The sequence below is a fragment of the Hylobates moloch genome, unplaced genomic scaffold (genome assembly GCF_009828535.3).
Source record: "Hylobates moloch isolate HMO894 unplaced genomic scaffold, HMol_V3 SCAFFOLD_15, whole genome shotgun sequence".
NCBI classification, from domain to species: Eukaryota; Metazoa; Chordata; class Mammalia; order Primates; family Hylobatidae; genus Hylobates; species Hylobates moloch.
Window position 1 is genome coordinate 88,620,459 of NW_026652290.1, and position 22,435 is coordinate 88,642,893.

Here is a 22,435-nt window from a genome sequence, read left to right on the forward strand (position 1 = left end):
GCCTAATTTAGACCAATATAAAATATATGGCATATAAATTAAAATAGGATTAATAATCCCCTCTGCTCAGAGCGATCGTTTTCTGTCTCAAAGTTACCAGCTTTTGAGAAGTAAACTTTAAGATGACTTTGAGAGAAGAGGAAAGTGATAGAGAAGAGAGTACTTGCTAAGCTTCCCGGATGAGTTAAGTGAGTACCCAGCCAGGGAAAGAAACCCAGAGAGGTTAACTTAAATCGCTCAAAATTATGCATCTAGTAAGTGGTAGAGCTGGGATTCAAATGCAGTTCTGTGATTCCAAAGCCCAAGTTTTCTTGCTGCCTCCAAGAATAGTCTTGTGCTTTCTTAGTTATATTATAAAGCCTTTAGACATAAAAAGAACTGGGAACAATTATAGTTTCTACAGGTTCACTGCATCCCTGCAAACTCGAGAATTAAAAATAGAAGTTACTGAAAATATTACCATTTGCAGGCGCAAGGGCCTGAGCACAAACCAGTGACTCTGAAATTTTTAAAAATCATATCAGAATTACCCAAAGAGCTTAGAAAATGTGCTGACTCTCACAGGTCCTGATTCGGTAGGTCTGGACTAGGTGATTCCAGGAGGTGTGTGTAGGGGGATGGTATTTAATCCACCCACTGAAAAACTCTCATGTGTGGTATGAATTTCCTGGGTGAATATGGGCAGAAAAGCCATGTCGCCATTTAATTGACACCTTTCAGTGCCACACACCCTTCTGCCCCTCCCCTGCCTAGTCCAGGGCTTCACACTGAGCCTTCCTATGACAACAGGGGCCGAACTGCCACTGGTTTCTGAGGCCCCAGTGTAAAGGGCAAATGCAACACCAATTCCACCAAACCTGTAAATGTCAATGGCTAAGTAGTAAAAGTTTCTGCAGAGGCCCCAGAGCTGGGATTGATTCAGTTCCACCTCAGGTTTTTTCTTGAGTGAGAGAGGGAGAGAAGTAACTTTGGAATTCTTTTGCCTTGACCCTGCATATGGGTAGATTTCTGGTGAAACTCCACCAAGCTGAGGCATGACACAGTGAGTTCTCTTCCCACAGAGGCTCTACTTGGAAACAGCAGGGAAAGTTAGAAGGATCTGTCTATGGTGAAGAAGGATGTCTCCTTCAGTGATTAATTGTATTAACATTTGTTCAACAAATATTTCCTGAGTACTTCCTACATGGCAGGCACTGGTTTTGGGCATACAGTTTTGAGTGAGACCAATCCTGGCCCCCATAGGTCTCTCCTGAAGAGTGATGCCTGACAGCTACTTCCTACTTCCAGCAGCTCATAACCTGTCCTGTGTGTTAGCTCACTCCACCACTCAGTTCAGCTCTGATTAAAATCCACCCACACCTCCTCCTTTATCACAAAACATGCACAGCTCCAGTTCACAGTCCTCAAGTCCAAGGGAAGAGAGTCATTTCCCTTTAATTTGAACATAAAAGGGAAGCTGCCTCTGAGCAGTTTTGCCAAAAAGAACAATTCTTTCAGTTAAAAAACTGCTTGTTGAAACGAAAAGAAGTGGGAATGCTATTTGCTTCCATGCCTAGACCCAGGCCTTCTTCTATGGCCAAAGACCGCCTTCAATCCAAGACTCTAAAATATAACCCTTCTGGTATTTACTAGAAGAGCCCTTTATAGCTGTTGGCATAACAGACGGACAGTGCCAGGGAGACTTACACAAAGCTACATCCAGCCCTGCCACGAAGATCATGGGCACATGGTCACAATCACTCCTGTGCTCATACTCGATCTGTGCTTTGGAGGAACTCAAGATAATTTACTGGGGATATGTTTTACTTTCAGAGGCATCTGGTCATCTGTAAGGATTGCCTTCCTTAAAATGTCCTCTTCTGGAATATGGGGCGAGGTGCTTGGTGCTTATAAGCTGAGGTCAGCATTCTTTTCGGAGATGGAACCTGAGGTCAATTTAGGAGCAGGGGTCTCATCCTCTGCTAAGCAGCTGCATGACTTTGGGTAACACTCTTAACTTTCCTGAGCCTCAGTTTCTTCTGTAAAATGAAACAGGTGCTAATCACCTAACAGCTCATAGGTTCTGTACTCATATCCAAAGATGGTGAAGGTGGAAAGTGTTTTGTAAAGAAAGAGGATATTCAGAATGTTAGTTGCTATGTCTAAAGGACAAAGCAAGGTTCTTGTTTGCTGGACAGACCGGGAAGTGCTCCCACACCATCATTTCTGAGATGGTATAATCCTCACAGCATTTCTGGGAGGTGGCATGTGCTATCCAGATGAGAAATGGAAGCGTGAAACTTTGGTGGTGAGTCTTGACTAAGATCACACAATGAACCGATGCAAGAATGGGACAGCAATACAGCCTTCCTGGCAGCCCATACTAGATCAAACCGAAGGTGGCAAAAGCTCAACTGATTGCAATATTTGCTTAAAGATGGAAAAATGTTTCATCAGGAATACAGCAGATGCAGAAAGGAGAGTTAATCAACAGAAATTAAATTTCAACCCAATAGTAAATCTTAACTGAGAAGTTACTGGAGAAATCTCTAATGATGAACAAGGATGTTAACAGTATCTGTACTCTCCCTTATGAAACTCACAAACCAAGGAGAATGAATCGACCTCTATTTCTACCACCACTACCTGAATTTGGGTCCTTGTTATCACACCTAGGACATTTGCAGTGCCTGTTACAGCTGTCCTGGCTTCTGGTCTCTCTCTGCTTTAGTCCTTCCTGCACACCACCCTGTTACACAAAGGTTACCCCAAAACATCTTTGTGATCATGTCATTCAGCTGCTCAAAAATAAGCCTTCCCATTCCCTATGAAGAACAAAATCTACACTCTTCGTTTGATAATTAAGGCCTGAAAAATCCTGGCCAAAGCTAGTGTTTCTGTCCTTACCTACTGCTACTAGAACTCACAGCTCCAGGGGCACTGGCCTGGACTTTTCCCATCTCAGGTCTTGGTCGGGTTATCCTCTTCACTCCAATGAAGACAGCACATCTGTCCTTTAAAATCTAGCTCATGTCCTTTCTCTGTGAAACCCTCCAAGGACCCTCAACTTCACAGTCCGTCTTATTCATGAACTTTGCACTTACGGTCTGCATGAGAGTTGCATAACCATATCTCCCATTCTTTTTTGAAACCACTCTGATTAGACTTTGCCTACACCACTGTACTTCTGTGAAGTTCATTACAGCAGTGCTAAGTGCAGAAGTCCGTTCCCACATCACATCTTACTTGGCTAACAGTGGCGCTTGATTGAGCTGTTTACTCTTTCCTACCAGAAACCCTTTCTCCACCTGGCTTCCATGTCACTGACTCTCTTGGCTTCCTCCTTTATTCCTGGTGCTCCTTCTCTATTTCTTTTGCTAGGCCCTCTGCACCTGCTCAGTCTCCAAAAGTTAGAAGGTCTCAGGGCTCAGTCCTGCGCTCTCTTTTCTTTTCTATTTATTCTTACTCTTGGGTGCTCTCATCTAGTCTCAAGGCTTAAAAACCTTGAGACTAGAAACCACCTATGGCTGACAACTTTCAAATTTGTAGATCTACTTTCAGTTTCTTTCCTGAACCCCAGATTAGATACTGTCTATTCATTAGCTCCACTTTGATGCTGAATGACTACTTCAAGCTAAAAATGCCCCAAACCAAAATGTCGTAGTCATCCTTGGCTCCTCTCCCACTCACTCCCCACAGATATTCAAATCCTACTGATGCGACTCATATGGCATAGTCAGAACCTGGCCCACTTCTCCCCACCTCCACGGCTACCACCCTGTCCAAGTCACTGTCATCTCTCGCCTGGATTCTTAAAAAAGCCTCCGAGTTGGTCTCTCTGCTTTCACTCTTCACTTCCATGCCCCACAGTTTATGTTCAACCCGGCACCAGAGGAATCCCATTCAAAGGTAAGTCAGATCCTGTCGCTCCGTGCTCCAAACCTTCCAAGGTTTCATCTCATTCAATACAATCTTGCACTCATCTGCAAGACCCTTTGTGTCTGGCTGTGGCTGCCTCTCTGCCCCACCTCTTACCTTTACCTCCTCCATGCTCACGGAGTTACCTCCACACAGCTCCTCCTGAACATGCACCTTGAACAGTGCTCTACCTTGAACACGCACAGCACGTTCCCACTCCGGGGCCTTGGCCCTGGCTATACCAGAGGTTCTGCCTCTTCCCCATGAGAACTGCAATTCTGGGTCCCTTCATTAAATCTCATCTTGTTGGTAAGGTGCTCCTTGACCATTCTATATAATACAAAACAACCTGCCTGCCCCACTTCTCCCCAGCCTCTTTGTCTTGCTATGCCTTTCTCCAGAGCCTGATCCCCATCTTAGTGGTTGCCTAGTTACTGTTTACCTGTTAGCTGCCTGGCTTCTCCCTACTACAACGTAAGCTCCGTGTGCACTGCTATTTGGTTCACTGCTGTGTCCCCAGTGCCTAGAACAGTGCTTGGCACATAGAAGGCATTAAATGACTCTTCGTGAAATAAATAAGGTCAAGTTTCATCATTTATATCATTAAAAGTATATTACTGGGGAAATTGGTATGAAATTTGTGAAACATAGGTGAATATATACTAGGTAAAATAATTCCAGTGGAAAACCATGTATTTTTTCTTATTCTCATTTAAAACACTTAAGACTTGTTTTTTCCATACACACAGCAAGTGTGTATGGAAAACTATAAAGAGAACCCAACTGAAGGCTCTGAAAAATGGTTCCACCCCCTTACCTGGCAGAACATCCTATCCTTTTTAGGAGATAAATGGACATTTTTAGAAATGCTCAATTGGGGCTAGTCTGCACAATGCCTAAACAAAAGGCCAACATGTGCAGAGCTCACTTAAACTCTTTGGGTTTAACAACTGCCCTATCTTACAACTGCATAGTACAGATGCACTTGTGAACTGGCATGGTTCCCAGCTCCCTGTATTGAATAGAACAAGGTTCTCTAATATAATGCTACGAGAAAACATGAGAATCGAGGTAAGACAGAAAAGCTCCTGCCTCGCTCAGGACCTCAGTGAGATCCTTAGAGTGAGCCTTCACTTGGGTCTATGTGGTCGATACCACCTGGGAAATGTGTGTGTCTAGGGGTCAGTCCCCAGGGAGAGGGCTCAGGTCTTACATTTCTGGGATTAGACGCAGGGGAAAGAGGAATTGTTTTGGTAGGAGATGCAGACATGGAAACTAGGAGAAGGGCTAGGGGAGGTTCTGGGCAGCTGAGAAGGACTTAGGTTTGAAACTATGAGAGGGATAATGCAGCAGACATGAAGAGTGGGGTGTGGGGAAAAGATGCAGGCACGGGGATTCACAACAGCCAGCTGGGGTATACTCAGTGGTTGCATTACGTGTGGAAAGAGATGGGAAGTTCAGCTGAGGGCTTGGGAGAAGGCTGCATGGATGGTATGGGTACTGGCTGGAACTGATGAACTAAAAGAAGAATGAACCAGAACTACATTCTTTAAATACAGGTCTTCCACTTTGGTTCTAATATATTTTCACAGTGTAATGGCTTTTAAGCATCTTCCCTTCTGGGTCCCATCTTGGACCATCTTCTCTAGGCTAGTCCAACACTGCACTAAAACTGTGCTACTCTAATAGGGCAGGTGTCATTAACAGGTTGGTTATACTAAAGTTTAGAGAACGCAAATGAGAAGAAAAGAACCAGAGCAATTCTGGCATGGAACTAAAATCTGCCCCTTATCTGGATGGTCATAGTTTTCCAAGTTACCCATAGGGTCTTTGGGTGGAGGTGCTAACTGGTCCTGACACGCTACTTGGGCCATGTGAACTAATGAAAGAAGGGGCAGGCCGATCTCTGCTTCGATTTCATCTTACATCAACATTACAGCTTGACAAATGGAAGGATGGTGGCTTAGATACCTGGACACATTGGGCAGCAACTTCCTTCCACGTTGATGGGCTCAACACAGGGCAGAGGGGGGCAGCTGACGGTCGAGCAGAGGGTCTGGCCCTGCAGGCAGTAGCAGTGGGTGCAGCTGTCAAGGTCCCACCGCTCCTCGTCGGCATAGGCCTTCCCACTGAAGTGGCACACCACCTTCTTTGGAATTGTGTCTTCTAGTGAAAAGAACAGCACATGGTGGAGTCGCTGATGTGACAATGCACACGATCTTATTATACGTGAGAGATCAAGGGAATAGCTTTGTATAATCACAGTATGCTTTAGGACTTCTGGAATTTGGTGAAACTTTTGTTTCCCTAGTCTTTCATTTTCTTAGGAGGACCCTCAGGGCTCTCATCTTGTGGCCACTGAGGCTAGCACAGGGTGGTCACTAGAACAACCGGCAGGGAATGGTACCCGTTAAATAAGTGTCCTTAGATTGTCATCTAGAAAGAGATAAAGAGATTGATAAGAAGTCCAGCTGAGTTTATTTACAGAGGTGGATTCAAGAAGTTCCTGTTTTGTAAACAATACAGGGGAATGGTAAGGAGTGATAATGGCAACATCACAAGGAACTAGCAGGTTTCCTCTGCAATCCTTGAGTGGGAGTCAGCACCGAGATAACCACTTCCTTCATTTTCCAGGGATGCTGTGTAGATTTCTCTCACCTACAAGGACATTTCTCCTTTAAAAACAGCTTCATTTCACTACAATCCATTTTTTTTTTCCCCCAGAAAACTGGTTTTTGAGGAAAAAAGAGCTATTTGTCTGTACAGTATATACAGGGATTTCAGTTTAAACATTCTGCTCCTTCTTCCCATTGTCCCTTGTCACACTCATTTCCTCCCTCTTCCAACCTTCTCCTTGAAGTTTCTCTGGGACTCAACGCCTTTTCCTGGTGTACCTGAACTTACTGCCTCCCTAGTGGCCACACTTCACACACAGAAATTTCCCTCTAGCACACAAGAATGCGGTTCAGAGTGAGGCCCCAAGGACCAGCAGATCCAGCAGCAAAGCAGAGATGGGCAAATCGAAACCCGGTGGTGGGGGTGTGAGCACGAGACTGATAACTGGATGACACCTACTAATCCGGGGACATTTTATGTTCAGATTCTAAAAGCAGCGCCACTCACTACTTGTCACTTAAACATGAAAAACTACAAAGGCATCTAGAAGGAAAGTTCCTCAGGAAGGCAGTCGTCCCCAGGGTTCTTCCTGGAAAGCATCTGGGAAGCTCTTGAAGGGTCAGAATTCATTGAATAGACACAAGAAACAGAACCCAGCACATCTCAGGGCACAATGAGAAGTCCATAATGGCATCAGGAGCCATTTTCTCTGAGCAGCCCCAAGCTTTGCAGCGAGTGCTCTAAGGCAGCTGGAAGTGGCTCTCTATGAAGACCCAGTTTGTGCTTCAGACTGAGCTTTTCCAGACGAAGGTCACAGACAGAAATGCTCACAGATCTGTGGTCTCTACATTTTCTTCTTACCAATTACAATTGTCCCTTGGGAGACTGGTTCTAGGACCCCCATGGATACCAAAATCCAAAGACACTCATGTCCCAAGTCCCTTATATAAAATAGCACAGTATTTGTATATACCTACTCACATCCCCCTATATACTTTAGGCCAGCTCTAGATTACTTACAATACCTAACACAATGTAAATGCTATGTAAATAGTTGTTATACTATATTTTGAAATTTGTATGTTTTTAAAAATATTTTCAATCTGTGGTTATGGATATGGAGGGCAGACAATACTCAAGCATATGCACCTTTATAAATGGCACTAATAATGGCCTAATATTGTAAAATTTTTACTCCATAGATATAAATCTCAATCCACTGGGGGGTGTTAGAAACAAGCCCAAGTAAGAAACTGAGATCGAGTGTTAAATGCATCATCTCTTATGTTCTCAACAACTTTTATCATTTTTCTCATTACTGCTGTCTAAGGTTCAACAAGGGGCATCAAGTCAAGTAATCATGGAAAGTTATAGTTGTAATCAGAAATCAATTTTTCAGTATCTATTAAAAAATGCACTTCCCTATGTTTGTAGATGCTCCACAGAAATTTTCTGGCACACTAATTATTAGACTAAAAACTCATTTGGAGGCATTCAAAAGAAACTCATGATAGAAGTTCTTGATAATATGGAATCCTTAAAGGAGGTGACTTCACTAACGTATCCAAAATGCACATGTCAAATTGGCTGAACAGAATCATCCAATGATGCCTAATTTAGGTAGTACTCTGACCTTCCTTTCCCCTCTCTCCTTCCCCCTCCCTCACCTTCCTTCCTTCCTTCTCCCTCCGTCCGTCCTTCTCTCCTTTTCACCCTCCCTCCCTTCCTTCCCTCCTGTCCTCCTTCCTTCTGCCTCTCTCCTTCCTTCCCCTTTCCTCCCTCCCTCCTTCCTTCCCTCTCTCCTTCATTCCTTCTTTCCTTCCTCTCTCCACACACATGAGAATAAGGATGGGAAGAACTTAGACTGAGCCTGGACACTGCATTGAGGACATTAGCTTTGGCCATCAAATTTAGAGTCTATTTTGCTGAGAATTCTTTATGAAAGGAAGCAATGTTTGATAAAGCAGTATCATTGATTATATTTTACATGAACCTTGGCCCATACAATGCAATATCACTGAAAAAATTTGAGTAACAGTATTACTGTACAAAGAAACCAGACAGGAGGTAAAACTCTTCATTCCATCTTGTCCATAACTCTTCTGACTCAAGGACAAGCAGTGGTCTATACTGTCTATATTCTTTTTTTCTTTCTTTCCTTCCTTCCTTCCGTCTTCCTTTTCGTTCCTCCCGTCTTCCTTTTCCTTCCTTCCTGTCTGTATTTCCTTCCTTCCTTCCCCTCCCTCCCTTTCCCTTCCTGTATTTTCCTTCCTTCCTTCCTGTCCCTCCCTCCCTCTCTTCCTGTCTCTCCCTTCCTTCCTCCCTCCCTTCCTTCATTTTCCTTCCTCCTTCCTTCCTGTCCCTCCCTCCCTCCCTTCCTTCCTGTCCCTCCCTCCCTTCCTATCCCTCCCTCCTTCCCTGTCCTTCCCTTTCTTTCTGTCTATATTTTCCTTCCTCCCTTCCTTCCTGTCCTTTCTCCTTCTTTCCTTCCCCCCTCCTTTCTCATCCCTCCTTCCTGTCCCTTCCATCCTTTCTTTCCTTCCTTCCTTCCCCCTCCCTCCTTCCTTCCCCACCTTTCTCATCCTTTTCTCCCTCCTTCCTTCCCACTCCCTCCTTCCTTCCTTCCTCCTCCCTTCCTGCCCTCTCCCTCGTTCTTCCCTCCTTTCCCCTCCTTCCCTCCCTTCTTCCTTCCTTTCCCCTCTCCTTCCCCCTCCCTCACCTTCCTTCCTTCTCCCTCCGTCCTTACTTCTCTCCCTTTCACCCTCCCTCCCTCCTTTCCTTCCCTCCCCTTCTCTCCCTCCCTCCTTCCCTCTCTCCTTCATTCCTTCTTTCCTTCCCTTCCTCTCTCCACACACATGAGAATAATGATGGGAAGAACTTAGACTGAGCGTGGACCTAAAGCACCTGGCCATGACGTGTGGTGTTTTCTGAATGATATTGACCTACGTAGAATAATTTCAACTGATGTATCAAAACCACAGAAGAAATATCAAAGATCAAATGCTGAGCTACAGCATAATACAGGGTTTATGTAAATACTCATTCAGTAACTGTGTGAGATCACTGTCTAAAAAGAATATTTATAAAATGATATTACGAGAAAGAACAACCACTCTGAATGCCTTGGAGGCAATGGGAAAACCAGTAACTTTTTTCTTTTTCTCAAGAGACAGAGTCTCACTCTGTTGCCCAGGCTGGAGTGTAGTGGTGAAATCATAGCTCTTTGAACTTCTGGGCTCAAGTGATCCTCCTGCTTTAGCCTCCTGAGTAGTTAGGACTACTGGTATGCACTACTATGCCTGGATAATTTTTAGGGTTTTTTGTTTGTTTGTTTGTTTGTTTTTTGTGGAGATGGGGTCTCACTGTGTTGCCCAGGCTGGTCTTGAACTCCTGGCCTCAAGCTATCTACCTGCCTTAGTCTCCCAAAATGCTGGTATTACAGGCACGAACCACCAACACCTTGCTCAGTATCCTCATTTCTTTTCCTAGATACACTGTCTCCTTCAATGACACGTAGGGACCCATTTGCGAAAACGCCATCAGGAAGTTTTGGAAGCTACCAGGTTTAAAGGGAGACGTGGTGGCTATTCCATGCAATTCGGGGTTCTATAAATTAAATTAATAGTCACTGTAGTCTTTTGGGGGAAACAACATAATCTAATTGAGACTACATATAAATGTACTTTAAGCACTCAGCCTGAAGAGGGATGTAGAAATAAAGACTGGGAATATCCAACTAAAAATAACCAAAACAGTTTACGTTTGGCTATCAGGGTTGTGCCATTTAACTCTAAAGGCTACATTTATTACTCCAACTGGTTTGCTTATTCTGACAATTAAGTTTTGTTTTTTGATATCTAATAATAATTGTAACTTCCACTTACTGAATGCCCACTACGTACCAGGCCCTGTGTTAAGCATGTTACCTGCGTCAATGCCATTTGATCTCCAGTGCCCAATGGGACGGTATTGTTTCAATTCCACAGAAAAATGAGGCAAAAGATTAAGTCAGTTGTCCAAGATGCACAGCTAGGAAGTGGCAGGGCGAAGAGGGGAACCACAGCGGGTCTGGCTCCACAGTCCACCAGCACCTCTGTCTGTCATGTGCCAAGCCGGATAACCCGTGGAAGGGCCACTTGCCCGGACAAGAAAAATCAGTGCCACACAAACAAGCTGTTACTTCTCACTGACTCTTGAAAATGGGGACTCGAATTTATCTTTGTCTTCAAAGATAAATTGTCCTTCACCTGACTGCATCATACGTCACACAGTGCTATCAAGGAGTGGAGATAACGAAGCGGGTTATTTAGGTAATTTAGGATTCCTGGTCCTCCTTAGGAAAATCTCTTTTTAACACTTCTCTCTCCCCTCACAATCTCTCCCTCCCACTCTCTCAAAGAGGATTAGAGGAGAATGTTCCAAGGAAAACATGAGGTATGACACTAACATAATAAAGTTTATTTTTAAAACAAACAAATCAGGGGTTATATATCCAAATAAACACGATCCCCTTCTAAGTAGCCCTGGTAGGCTGTAAACGTATTCCAGTGGTACTGCCGCTGCTGCACAGCTTTGGAATTTTCCTCTTGCGATGGCATCCAGGGCCAATTTTGAAACATGCAAAGAAGATGGTTACTATTTCACAGTTACACCTTGGTTTAGATCAGCTTTGCTACTTATTTTTCTCAGCTATGGCCCCTATCTTATCCGTCAGATTCAGCTTGAAATGATTTTTGGCCTCTTTCAGCAACAAAGTCTCTGTAAGAGAACAAAGATTTACTTCTGCCATCACCATCAACTATGTCAGGGACCTGGAGCCCTTCGCTGGCTGCAGTGGGTCCTTCCATGGGGTTGCTTACCTCATGGGATGCTCAGACAAACATCTTCTTTTCTTTTGGGATTCAAATATGAGCAATATTATCTTGCATCACATACGATTACAATAAAAATATGCAATATCTTTCAGTGGTAGAGTCTGGAAAATTCAGTGTGGGATCCCCCCTGCCTATTTTCCCTCAATTCTGGTTCATATCACAAGAGGAGGAAGAAGTGGCAAGGCCTTGAAATGCTAATTCCTTTCCAGTTAACTTCTTCAACAGTTTAAACTTCGTTATCTTACCTCTTTTTAAGATAAGAAAAGAAGTCTTAACAGGCTGTTAAGGCTGGACTTTGTTTTTACTCTTGAGCTATTTTAATTATGCCATAAAACTAATTAACAGCTAGGGAAAAATCTAGAACTGTGTTATTTTCTTCCTCTACAAAGACCCAATTTAGTATTCCAGGAGTCACTGAGGTGGTGGCACAGCCTTGCTCTGAAACTGACCATGATGTAGGATATACATGAGCCTCTGGAAAAACAAACAAACAACAAAACAAAAAAACCCCAAAACGCATCTCCAGATTCTTCCTCCTCTTTCCTCTGTGGAAGGATATAAAACCAAAATGGACTCTAACCTATGTTATAGTTGGATTTCTTGACTTCTGCCTAGGAGGCAACTTCTTACATAGATACTTCAATTTCTAAATCTGGTGGTCATGAAGTCAGAGTCTTGGTGTGGGAGTAACTTCCTGGGAGGAAGTCAGGCTGCTTTAGAAATTGCATCAGTTCTTTCAAATCTCCTGCGTACTATTTAGAGTCCTGAAAAGTAATTTACTCTGGGATCCTGGTGGCCAAGAAGCTAAATGCAGCTCTTAATCTCAGAGTAAGTCTCACTGCAAAACAAGCCAACACAGTACTATAACGGGGGCATTTGTTCTTCCCACACATTGAGATCAAGGCCCCCTGAGTGTCGTCCTAAGTGCTGGGGATGCAGACGTGAACACGGCATTCAAGGCCTTGGTCCTCAGGAGATGCTCCTGCACCCAGAGGGTCTCGTCAGCTTTGTGGGAGTCCATATCCAAATGGATGAGCCCAGTGTCTGGAAAAGTCGCACAGATAGCTGGTCCTGCTAATAACATGAGGTTTCAGTTTAGGTTCTTAAGTTTGAGGTTTGAGGGATTTACAGAAAACTTTAGTGAAGTCATTTAGGCAGGCATACAAAGGGGCCATGTATACTATGGGTAACATGAGATTTAGAAAAGGGAGTGGTAGAAAAGGCAGCCAAGTATTACCAGTGACATAGCTGACCTGGGCAAGAATAGGGAAAGTACTTCTAAAATGTTAGTTTATACCTGTAACAATGCCTTACAGCACTGTCTAAGCCACAAAGGAATAAAATACCACTTCCATTTCACTTTCTAAGAAGACACTGAAATCCCTGGCTTGTCATGTGCTTTTCATTCTGCATTGTCGATCACATGCTGGGCACAAACTCCACACTTGGAGAATAAATGGAATGTGAGCACCTCCCGTTTGAGAAACTAGCTTCACTTGTTTTTTTAAAAAACATGAAGAAGAGACTTAAACACATGAAAATTGTAATGATGCAGGAATCTGAGAAAATAATGTACGGGCCACTAAGAACTCATAGACAGAAGATGATGACTGATTTTCAATATGCTGACTCACCAGGCCTTTACAGACTGTAAAAGAATTAAAAGATGGAACTCAACTGAAGTCTTGCTAAAAACAGATGCAGGGGGCCTAGACAATTTCAATGAGGCAGAGATCTAATACACAGTCATTCTGTCAGGAAATGATTAAAGAATTCTGGTTAAAAATGCAACAAATGCTTACTGATTTAATTAAATCTTTGAGTTCTTTTACTTTATAACTTTTAGCTTCCAATAAAAAAAAAATCTGATCTTAATCCATCTTTATTTTAAAAAAATGAGGTAAATGCTGTCATGTCGGCTGACTCCTACCTCTCCACACTGCCTCAATCTTAATTGCTGTGAAAGCAGATTTGGCCACAGTTTAAGGCTTTTCTTAGAATTCCATTTTTGTTTTATTTTATTTCATTTATTTCTTAGGGTAGGAAGTGCAAGTGTATTTATAAAGGTTAAAAGAGCCTATCAGATTTCTTCAACATACTAGAAAGAAATAGGTGATTGCTCAGGCTTCCAAGTCCTACTTCTACAAAAAGAAATCTCACCAAACTAGTAAACACAGTCACTTTTGGCTGAGAACCAGTGCATGCAAAGAGGACACAATTTCTCAGTAATAGAGCTTACTCCTTGTGTTAAGCATTTGTTATGGGTTGATTAAGCACTTCATGGATAGTTGTTGAAGGAAACATTTTCAACTTTAAATGTGGTCTCATGTCATAGTAGGGCCTACAATCCAAGATGCATCTACAGGTACATGGACATTATTCACAGAAATAATTTTGGAAATATAAAAACGTCATTTTAAAAGGCAGGCAGAAACAACTAAAGATCAAGGTGGCCCAAATAAGGAGGAAGAAATACAACTTCTTTTAGGACTTAAAAGAAGCAATCCATGTAAAAGTCGGGGTATACCATCTTGTTAAGAAAACCTTAACGTAGAAGCCACTGGACCTTCCAGACTGGCCAGTTTCTGCACCTATAGAAGATGTTTTATCTGGTCACAGTCCAAGTCCTGTTAAGAAGACTCTGCCAGCAGCCTGCAGAGGGTTCTTAACAGGTGGGCCCTCTTGTGATGGGGTCTTCCCCCATATCCTTGACCACTAGACGGTACAAAATCAGGTTTGGCCTCCTGGACCGAAATAAGAGAAAGGCAGATGCTGTTGGAGCTCTCTGGAAATAGCAGTGCAGCCTCCTTCCGTGCAGCAGAGCTCTTTAAATTAAGAATGTGGGCCGGGCGCGGTGGCTCACGCTTGTAATCCCAGCACTTTGGGAGGCTGAGGCAGGCGGATCACGAGGTCAGGAGATCGAGACCACGGTGAAACCCCGTCTCTACTAAAAAAAAATACAAAAAATTAGCCGGGCGTGATGGTGGGCGCCTGTAGTCCCAGCTACTCGGAGAGGCTGAGGCAGGAGAATGGTGTGAACCCGGGAGGCGGAGCTTGCACCCGGGAGGCGGAGCTTGCAGGGAGCCGAGATTGCGCCACTGCACTCCAGCCTGGGCGACAGAGCGAGACTCCGTCTCAGAAAAAAAAAAAAAAAAGAATGTGGGGCTGGAGCAGAGCACACCTAAAGACTACGTACGCAGCTTAGGGGTTTTCCCCAAGTTAACCAGAACGACTTGAATTTCTGTTTACACAGCCGGGGGCCTGGAAAGGATATTGAAGTGAGAAGAGAAAGCTGCTTACGGAAGAAGCAAGATCAGTTGCTTCCTAGGGCATAGGGTTAAGACCCAAACAAACTGAAATCACACGCTGCTTATTTTTGTTGTGATAACTTTAGACCAGTTCCAAAGTTAGCACGGTGCAAGACAACCAGAATGTTTTCATTCTTATACTCTCTAAACAATACAGAGAAAATCATCCTTTCCCCTTCTTTTAAATCACACCTTTCATCTTTCGTTTCAATCTTTTTAGCACTAACTGTGACAACCTGGGCCTCCATGTAGGGCCACAGTAACAGACAGCTCTAAAGAATGTGCAGAAGGTATGCATCTCCTCCCAGTGAGGGTGCGCCCTGATGATAAATGCCACGTACACTGTTCCCAGGAATCACAGTGGATCACGCACAGTAAGTTCAGACTCTTCAAATGGGACTAGCCTCTCAACATAAACAAAAATAAATGAGCCCTATTTTCTCACTTCTGATAATGTCTAGAGGTATGGAAGAACAGTGCGGTTTGTGGGCAGGGCACTGTCACAACACAGCTGAGCTACAGAAAGCACACTGTTTCTACCTGGGTTACAATGGAGTGACCAAAGTGACATGGGCTTTTTAAGATGAGAGTAGGCAGGATGAGGTACACTGCCAAAACATTATCTAAGATATTCTCGGCCTCCAAAAGCTCATCACTGAGATGTTATATCCAGGCATTTCTCTTGTAGAAAGCCAGCTGCTACATTTAACAGTGAGATACTAGAATCTATTTGATAATGTTACTCAGATCAGCTGCAATCTGTATTACAAGAGCATCAATTCTACTGAATCAATATACACTTAAATTGTGTTTACCGTTTATAAAGTATTTTTGCATATGTACATTTTGTCATTTAATATTCTTGGCACTTTTGTGAAGCACAGGACAATATTATTATTGCCATCTTATAGATGAGGAAAGTGAACTAGGGTTACATCAGATCGCCAAGACATAAAGCTAGAGTGTGACACAGCTGTGATTATAACGCTCTGGCTCCAAGGGAAGTTCTCTTTCCAATGTGCAGAAGCTTTTAATTTTAAGAAAATACACTGGAGAAGCAGCGGTGAAAAATGTTCCAATGAAGGTGGGCAGTATCATATCATTATAGTTTCAAAATGCATAACATTAAGTTTCATGGGTTGTATAGCTTAAAGATGCCTGAATTAAATATTTACTATATTTGATTCTTGGGCTGAATTAAATACACAATGATCAACAGATGTTCCAAAGAGATGTTATATATCTCTAAGACACCAGTTTAGTAGTTATGTTTAAATAAACAGAAATCTAGGCAAAAGGAATAATGTATAATAGATTGACTTGATATAAGGTACAGACATTTCCCTATTAGGGTTAAATATTATTTAATCATTTGCGAGTTGAAGATCACTATGGAGAAGATCACTATACAGTGACAGTATCACAGCCAATTGAGAAGAAATACAGTCACAACACAAGCTAAGCCAGCTCCATGTGAAAGTCCCATTTCAAATATTAGTAAATATATACATATAAAAATAGCTAACTTCTAATCATACAGAGGTATTAATACAACCTGTAAGAAATTTTTAATGTACCATCTACCTATAATAGAACTCATTTTCACAGATCCTTAAAGATATATGACACTTAAAAACACTTCAACGATACTAGATGATTAGAAGGCATGTAATCAGAACATTTTAACTTAGTTCACATGGAAGTTATGAGCCACATATATACTTATATTTATTTTATATAATGTATAAGTAAATATATATTATATATAATAAACACAAATCAATCATCCAAAATTTCTGAAGTGAGAGATACACTGACTCAAGAATTTCTAGCCAACAAATGACTTTAAAAATCTGACCTTGAAATATCTTCTAAAATAACACATAGTTACAAATTCTTGCCAAGTCATAATTTTCAAAACAATGTTCTACGTACTAACACTTAAGACTTGGCCAACACATGAGCTATTTATTCAACATCAGTCCTGATCACCTAGAGTGGCTTAACTGGGGGACATACCTGAGCATCTTGATTTCCAAAGTCAACAGGTATGATGCAGCAGTGAAGTGGGCTTGAAATTAACCCAAGATAGACTTTATGATCAAAGTCGTACTTTTTCTTTGTAATGTCTGATCAGGAATGACTGACCCCTGGACACAGGGAGTTCCACTGAAAGACTCATGGTCCCCCCTCCAGAAGCTGCCAGAGTCTGGCACTCAGTATGGGGAGAAGCATCACCAACACGAACATTAGAGCAAGGGTGATGTGGTCAGGGCTCATATGGGGATATGAGTATCCCCACAGGCATGAGTGGTGTGGCATAAGGGCTGCTAATTTACTTGTCTGCTATCCTCCTTGAAGTCATGAAATAAAGACTTCATTGAAGCACTGAAATAATTTTTGCTCTGGCAAGGTTTGACAAAGGCATGTAGCATGTAATCAGTGAAATGGCCATGGGATGCTTTAGAAACCAGTACACTCTTGCATGGCTAAATAGGTCATAACAGAGGCATTTGCTGTTTACAAGGAACCACATATCAAATCTCTTTTCACCCATTAGAATTCCCACCAGATCTTTTATCTCCACCTGATTCATACTTGTCAACTTTTGATTCTTGTTCTTCATCCTTTAACCCTTCATTATAGGCAGCTTATGAAAATAAAATCTAAGTCTGAATGTATTTACTTAGAAAACCAGAGTACAAAAAAAATTAGGGAATCAGAAGATGTTCCATTAAAATGAATGGGTAATTACTACTTAGTTTCTTTCTAGTAGAAGAATGAATTCCCTAATGATGGGTATTATAAGAAACTAGACAAAGCTGTTCACTTTTCAAAATTAATCATCAATCCTATTAATTATGTCTATATTACATCTTATTAAATTAGCACACATAATATGAGGCCTTCACACATCAAAAGAGAAGCATTATCATTGCTCATTAGTGACTTGATAATTTAACAAAAGGAACACAAATACTTGTAATCAGAAAACTATTTTTGGTAGAATCACTTTTCATTTTTCTTACAGTAGGAAAAAAGGATACTTCACATGCACACTTTTTTTTTTTGACCACTAATAAAAGAGGTCCCTTAATTGCGAGTCTGAGGTTTTTAGAGATCTGTATTTGACTAATTAGGGAGAACATTCACCCACAGAAGAGCCCTACAGCCAAGGTGAGGTCAGCACTGTAGGCTGGGGTGAGACAGTCTGTACATTCTAACAGTGAGATACACAAGATCCTGAGAACAGACGATAATCTGAGTTAAAACTGAGAAAGCCTAAAACAGGAAACAATGCAAGCACTGGTCTTTGGTGCCCACTGGAAAAACAACTGGGTGCTTTAAGACATGCCGCCTGATTCCGTGTTTCCATTTGCTCAGTGATCTCTGGATGGTGATAAAGGCTCTGCCAATGAAGCACAGCTGGCAACTGCCTTTGGGTGTGCTTGTGCTGGCCAGGCTTGGCACCCTTATATACGGACCAAGCTGACTGGAAGACAGGACTTCTTACTTGATAAGAGAACAAGCCCAAATGCAAACTGGAGGGAGAGTCAGACAGGAAATCCCTATATCACAGTCGTGAACTTGACTTCATATGTTTAGACATAGCAGGGCTAGATGAGAAAGGATGAAGGCCTATCTAACAATGCTAGTTGCAAAGTAAATATGATGCAGACAGCAGAGGGCTTAATGACTATTTCAATAATGCAACAGCATATATAAATTATTAAGATGAACGAGTGAATAAGGCACACGGTTACAGTTCATCAAATGTTAAGTCTTGCCAACATGGTCCGCTGAAGGTAAGTCATAGGTTTATATGATAAAATTATACATGCATCAGTTTGGGAGGGGGAGGGAAGTTGTGGGGGGAGATAGATCAGAATCAAAATGTCCACTATACCATTATGAGCTCATATGAACCACAATTTAGCAAAAGTGCTACAGTCCAACTTAAAATCAAAATCACAAATTTGAGCCAAACTGGTCCTTTTTTCCTACACCAATGAAGAATGTATAATCTAGATGCAGGAACTGGAATAGAAAGTATGAGGCAAAAAATAAAAAATAAAAAGGAAGACTATAGAGTACTATGATTTGCAGGTTTCTCTTCATAATTTTGAATTTGTTAAATTGGTTTTGTGAGAGATGATTATCTATTATCATATGAAAACAAATTTACTAGTTGAATAATTTACTAATTACAAATTTAACAATTAAGTAGCAAAACACAACAATAAATTTATACAAAACAATCTGAGAATTTTCAACACATGAGAGATCTGCTGTTACGTTTTTCCTCTGAAGGTAACATGGAATTCTCAGACCTCCTGGGCCCTGGTTTCCCAAGTATGACACAAGTATCCCTGGTTGACTTGTGAACCATTTCCTTTAGTACTGAAGTTTTACTGCACTTGTACCTCTGAACTTAAAAAGTTAAAAAAAAAAGTTTTGATATATGACTATGGGGATATTGGCTATACTTTCCCCTTACCCAGCCTGAAATAGCAGCCTAGTTATAGCTTTCCTTTAGATCTCACCAAACGCAGTGCCATTCTGTTGCGTGAATTTTGGTCAGCTCTTTGAAAAGTAAGTAGCACTAAATTGGAGACATGCCTTGATAAATTTGTGGCTCCACTTAGGAGCTAGAAAGCTTATGGGTAGTACAGAGAAGCCGGTGCTAAAATGCAGGGCTACCACATATCCAATTTGCTTGGGACACTCCTGATCTATGACTATTGTCCCATCAGAATTATTAACAGCGCCCTTTTCACTCTCAAAAGCATCATGGTTTGAAGAATAAATTATATGGATGGTAACCCTATTAAAAGAGAGAATCTAGCTTTTAAAACAGAACTTTTATTACTCTTTGACCATTACAGTAAGAAAATCTGTGTAAAATTCCTAAGAACAGGCATTTCCATCTCATAGACCAACATGCAGAGTAAAAGACTCAGAATGGCTCTGTCTAGTGGCCAGAGGTCACAAGACAAGGACAGGGAGATGTCCTCATGAGCTTGAGTTATGGCCACCATTCCTCAGCTTATCCATCAGAAATGCCACAAAACTCTGTAGCCAGATCTCCTTTATTCCCCATGTAGCACTCCAGCTATATGCAATGACTTGTGTTTAGAAAACGTGCAAAATCCCCAACAATAAATGTACAATATGTGCGACTAGTACAGACTGTAACATTTTTCATTTGCTACTCTGATTATAGGTTCACTATCTGAGACGTGTCATTGTCTTTCATTTGGCTTTAAGCTTTACTGGATACAAAAGCATTAAAAGAGAGCGAAAGCCCAGGGAACAGGGGCTGTCCTTGATAGAACTGCCAGCTGTCTCACCTTTTGGACCTCAGAACAGCATCTGGCTTATGTCCATAGGACTAGTTTTGGTCCAGATGTTAGGCGCTAATATACATAGATCCTCTGCTCACAAAGATGCATCACCACCACGGGTCACAAGAAGGAGAGGGCTCTAGAGTTACTCAGGCCTCACTCTGTGTGCCTAGACCACTGACAGGGACAACCACATGGCTGAAACAGAATCCATTAAGTGCCAGAAGACAGGAACAACTGGGAGATTAAATTAATACTTCATATTTAGTTGATCTCAAGGCAGCAGCAAGCTTTATACACTAAGTGGACTCTAATATGAGACATGGTATTTCTGTCTGGAAAAAAACACCACTGTTCCCGTCTCTACTAAAATACAAAAATTAGCTAGGCGAAGTGGCAGGCACCTGTAATCCCAGCTACTAGGGAGGCTGAGGCAGGAGAATTGCTTCATCTGTCTAAAAAAAAGAAGAAAAAAAACCACTGTAAAAAACAGGCTGGAGAAAGAGAGTTCTGAAATTGAAAACCCTGAACTGGCAAGGGAGCCCGAAAGAACACGACAGTGCTATAACATTATGACACTCTCAGAGAACATTTCTTTCTTCTCCTTCTTTTTTTTTTTTTTTTGAGATGGAGTCTTGCTCTGTCACCCAGGCTGGAGTGCAGTGGCGCAATCTTGGCTCACTGTAACCTCCGCCTCCCGTGTTCAAGTGACTCTCCTGCCTCAGCCTCTGGAGTAGCTGAGATTACAGGTGTGTGCCACCACACCCAGCTAATTTCTGTATTTTTGGTAGAGATGGGGTTTCACCATGTTGGCCAGGCTGGTCTTGAACTCTTGAACTCAAGTGATCCGCCCACCTTGGCCTCCCAAAGTGTTGGGATTACAGGCGTGAGCCACCACGCCTGGCCTCATTTATTCATTCTTAAGGCACCTCCTCTTGGGAGTACATCTTCCATACCTTTCTTCTGCTCAGTGTTGCTACACTGGATCTGTGTGACATGTCAAGCAGGAAAAAAACCAGTTTCAAAAATATTAATTGATCTAAGCAATTGCCTGTCAATACAGATTTAGTGACAACTGGCAGACATGAAGGATTTTTTTTTCTTGGTCTTACCTATGCAGTAGGGACAACACTGCCCTTTTCTCAAGACAGGTCTTTCGCAGGATACGGAAGGGCAGGACTCAGAGAAACAGCTAATTACGCTATCGATGCAGATGCAGCTGGTACAAACGTCAGGCTTCCAGGACTCAGCTGCCAGGAATATATCCCCTTCATCATTTTTGCAGTAATTAGGTACGCTGTTATTGCGGGACAAGGCTGGCCGAAAAGGTTGATCTGGAAAAATGAACATATAGCTCAGCAAAGAAGATGCTGTTGGCCAGCAACTATGCAACATAGTGTGTTTCAAAGCACACCCAGTCATGATGGCTTTGGGTGCCTCCTTAAATAAATGACGCAGTAACAAATCAGAAAGTCTGATTCAGGAAGGGTCTTAAATTTTTAAACAAAATAACAAAGATCAAAAAAGAGGTGTCACAGTTATTCTGTTAGTTGCTTACATAACATCCACTCTTTCTTCCTTAGCTTAATGAAATCCTGGTTTTCTTTGGAGTAGTCCCAGGACTTGGATTACAATGCATGTAAGGGACAATCCTGTTCCCTGCTTTCCTAGGCTCCCTTGAAACTAGGGTGGCCCCATCATCCAGCTGTAGCTAGTGGGACCTAATGGCTAACAAGGGGATTTCTGGGAAAGCTTTCACTTTCTTCAAAGAAGGGTAGATATGTTCTGCCATCATCCTTCCACATTCTTCCTGCCTTGATAGGAGTGCGTTGATCACGGCTGTGACATCCCTATCAGAAGAGAAAGGCCTTGACCCCACTGAGCCACTGAATCAATGCTGATAAACATCTGCCTCCAAATGTCTTGTCATATACGTAAAATAAACCTCTATTTACTTAAAAATTGTAGCTGAATTTTCTCTTACTTGCAGCCACATGCAGTTTTGACCAATCAATATTCAGACAAATTCTCACTGTACCAGACTACCAAAAACCGCCTACATGCAACATTCCAGTGTTCAGGAATTCACATTAATGGCTGAAAGATAAGAAATCTAAATCACTCATAAGGATGCAACCACAGAGAAATCATGTGCAAATCATCTGTGTCTTTGCTATTTAAAGACCGAGACCTGAAAGTCCCCAGATCTAGTTACAACTTGCAACAGAAAATGTCACCAGAAAATCCAGATATCACTTTGGGCATTGGTTTCCATTAAAATCAATGAGAATTGTAACTTCAAGCAGCAATATGATTGAGATATCAGAAAGGAAAATGTAAGTGGGTGCGGTTTCTAGTTTAGAAATGTCATAATCCCACTGATAAGAGAGCACTT

General features: G+C 42.1%; 1 protein-coding gene across 4 annotated transcripts in view; it reads right to left on the reverse strand.

The window, feature by feature from the left end:
- CRIM1 (cysteine rich transmembrane BMP regulator 1) overlaps positions 1–22,435 on the reverse strand; it is a 198,558-nt gene that overhangs the window by 7,593 nt on the left and 168,530 nt on the right. For 3 of the 4 annotated variants that reach the window (XM_032178495.2, XM_032178499.2, XM_032178498.2), the window contains 2 exons: positions 21,153–21,374; positions 5,869–6,063 (listed from right to left, as the gene is read on the reverse strand). In XM_032178495.2, the coding sequence (XP_032034386.1) occupies positions 5,869–6,063; positions 21,153–21,374 (417 nt within the window). The remainder of the gene's footprint in view (positions 1–5,868; positions 6,064–21,152; positions 21,375–22,435) is intronic. The other variant, XM_032178497.2, reaches the window with a different exon arrangement.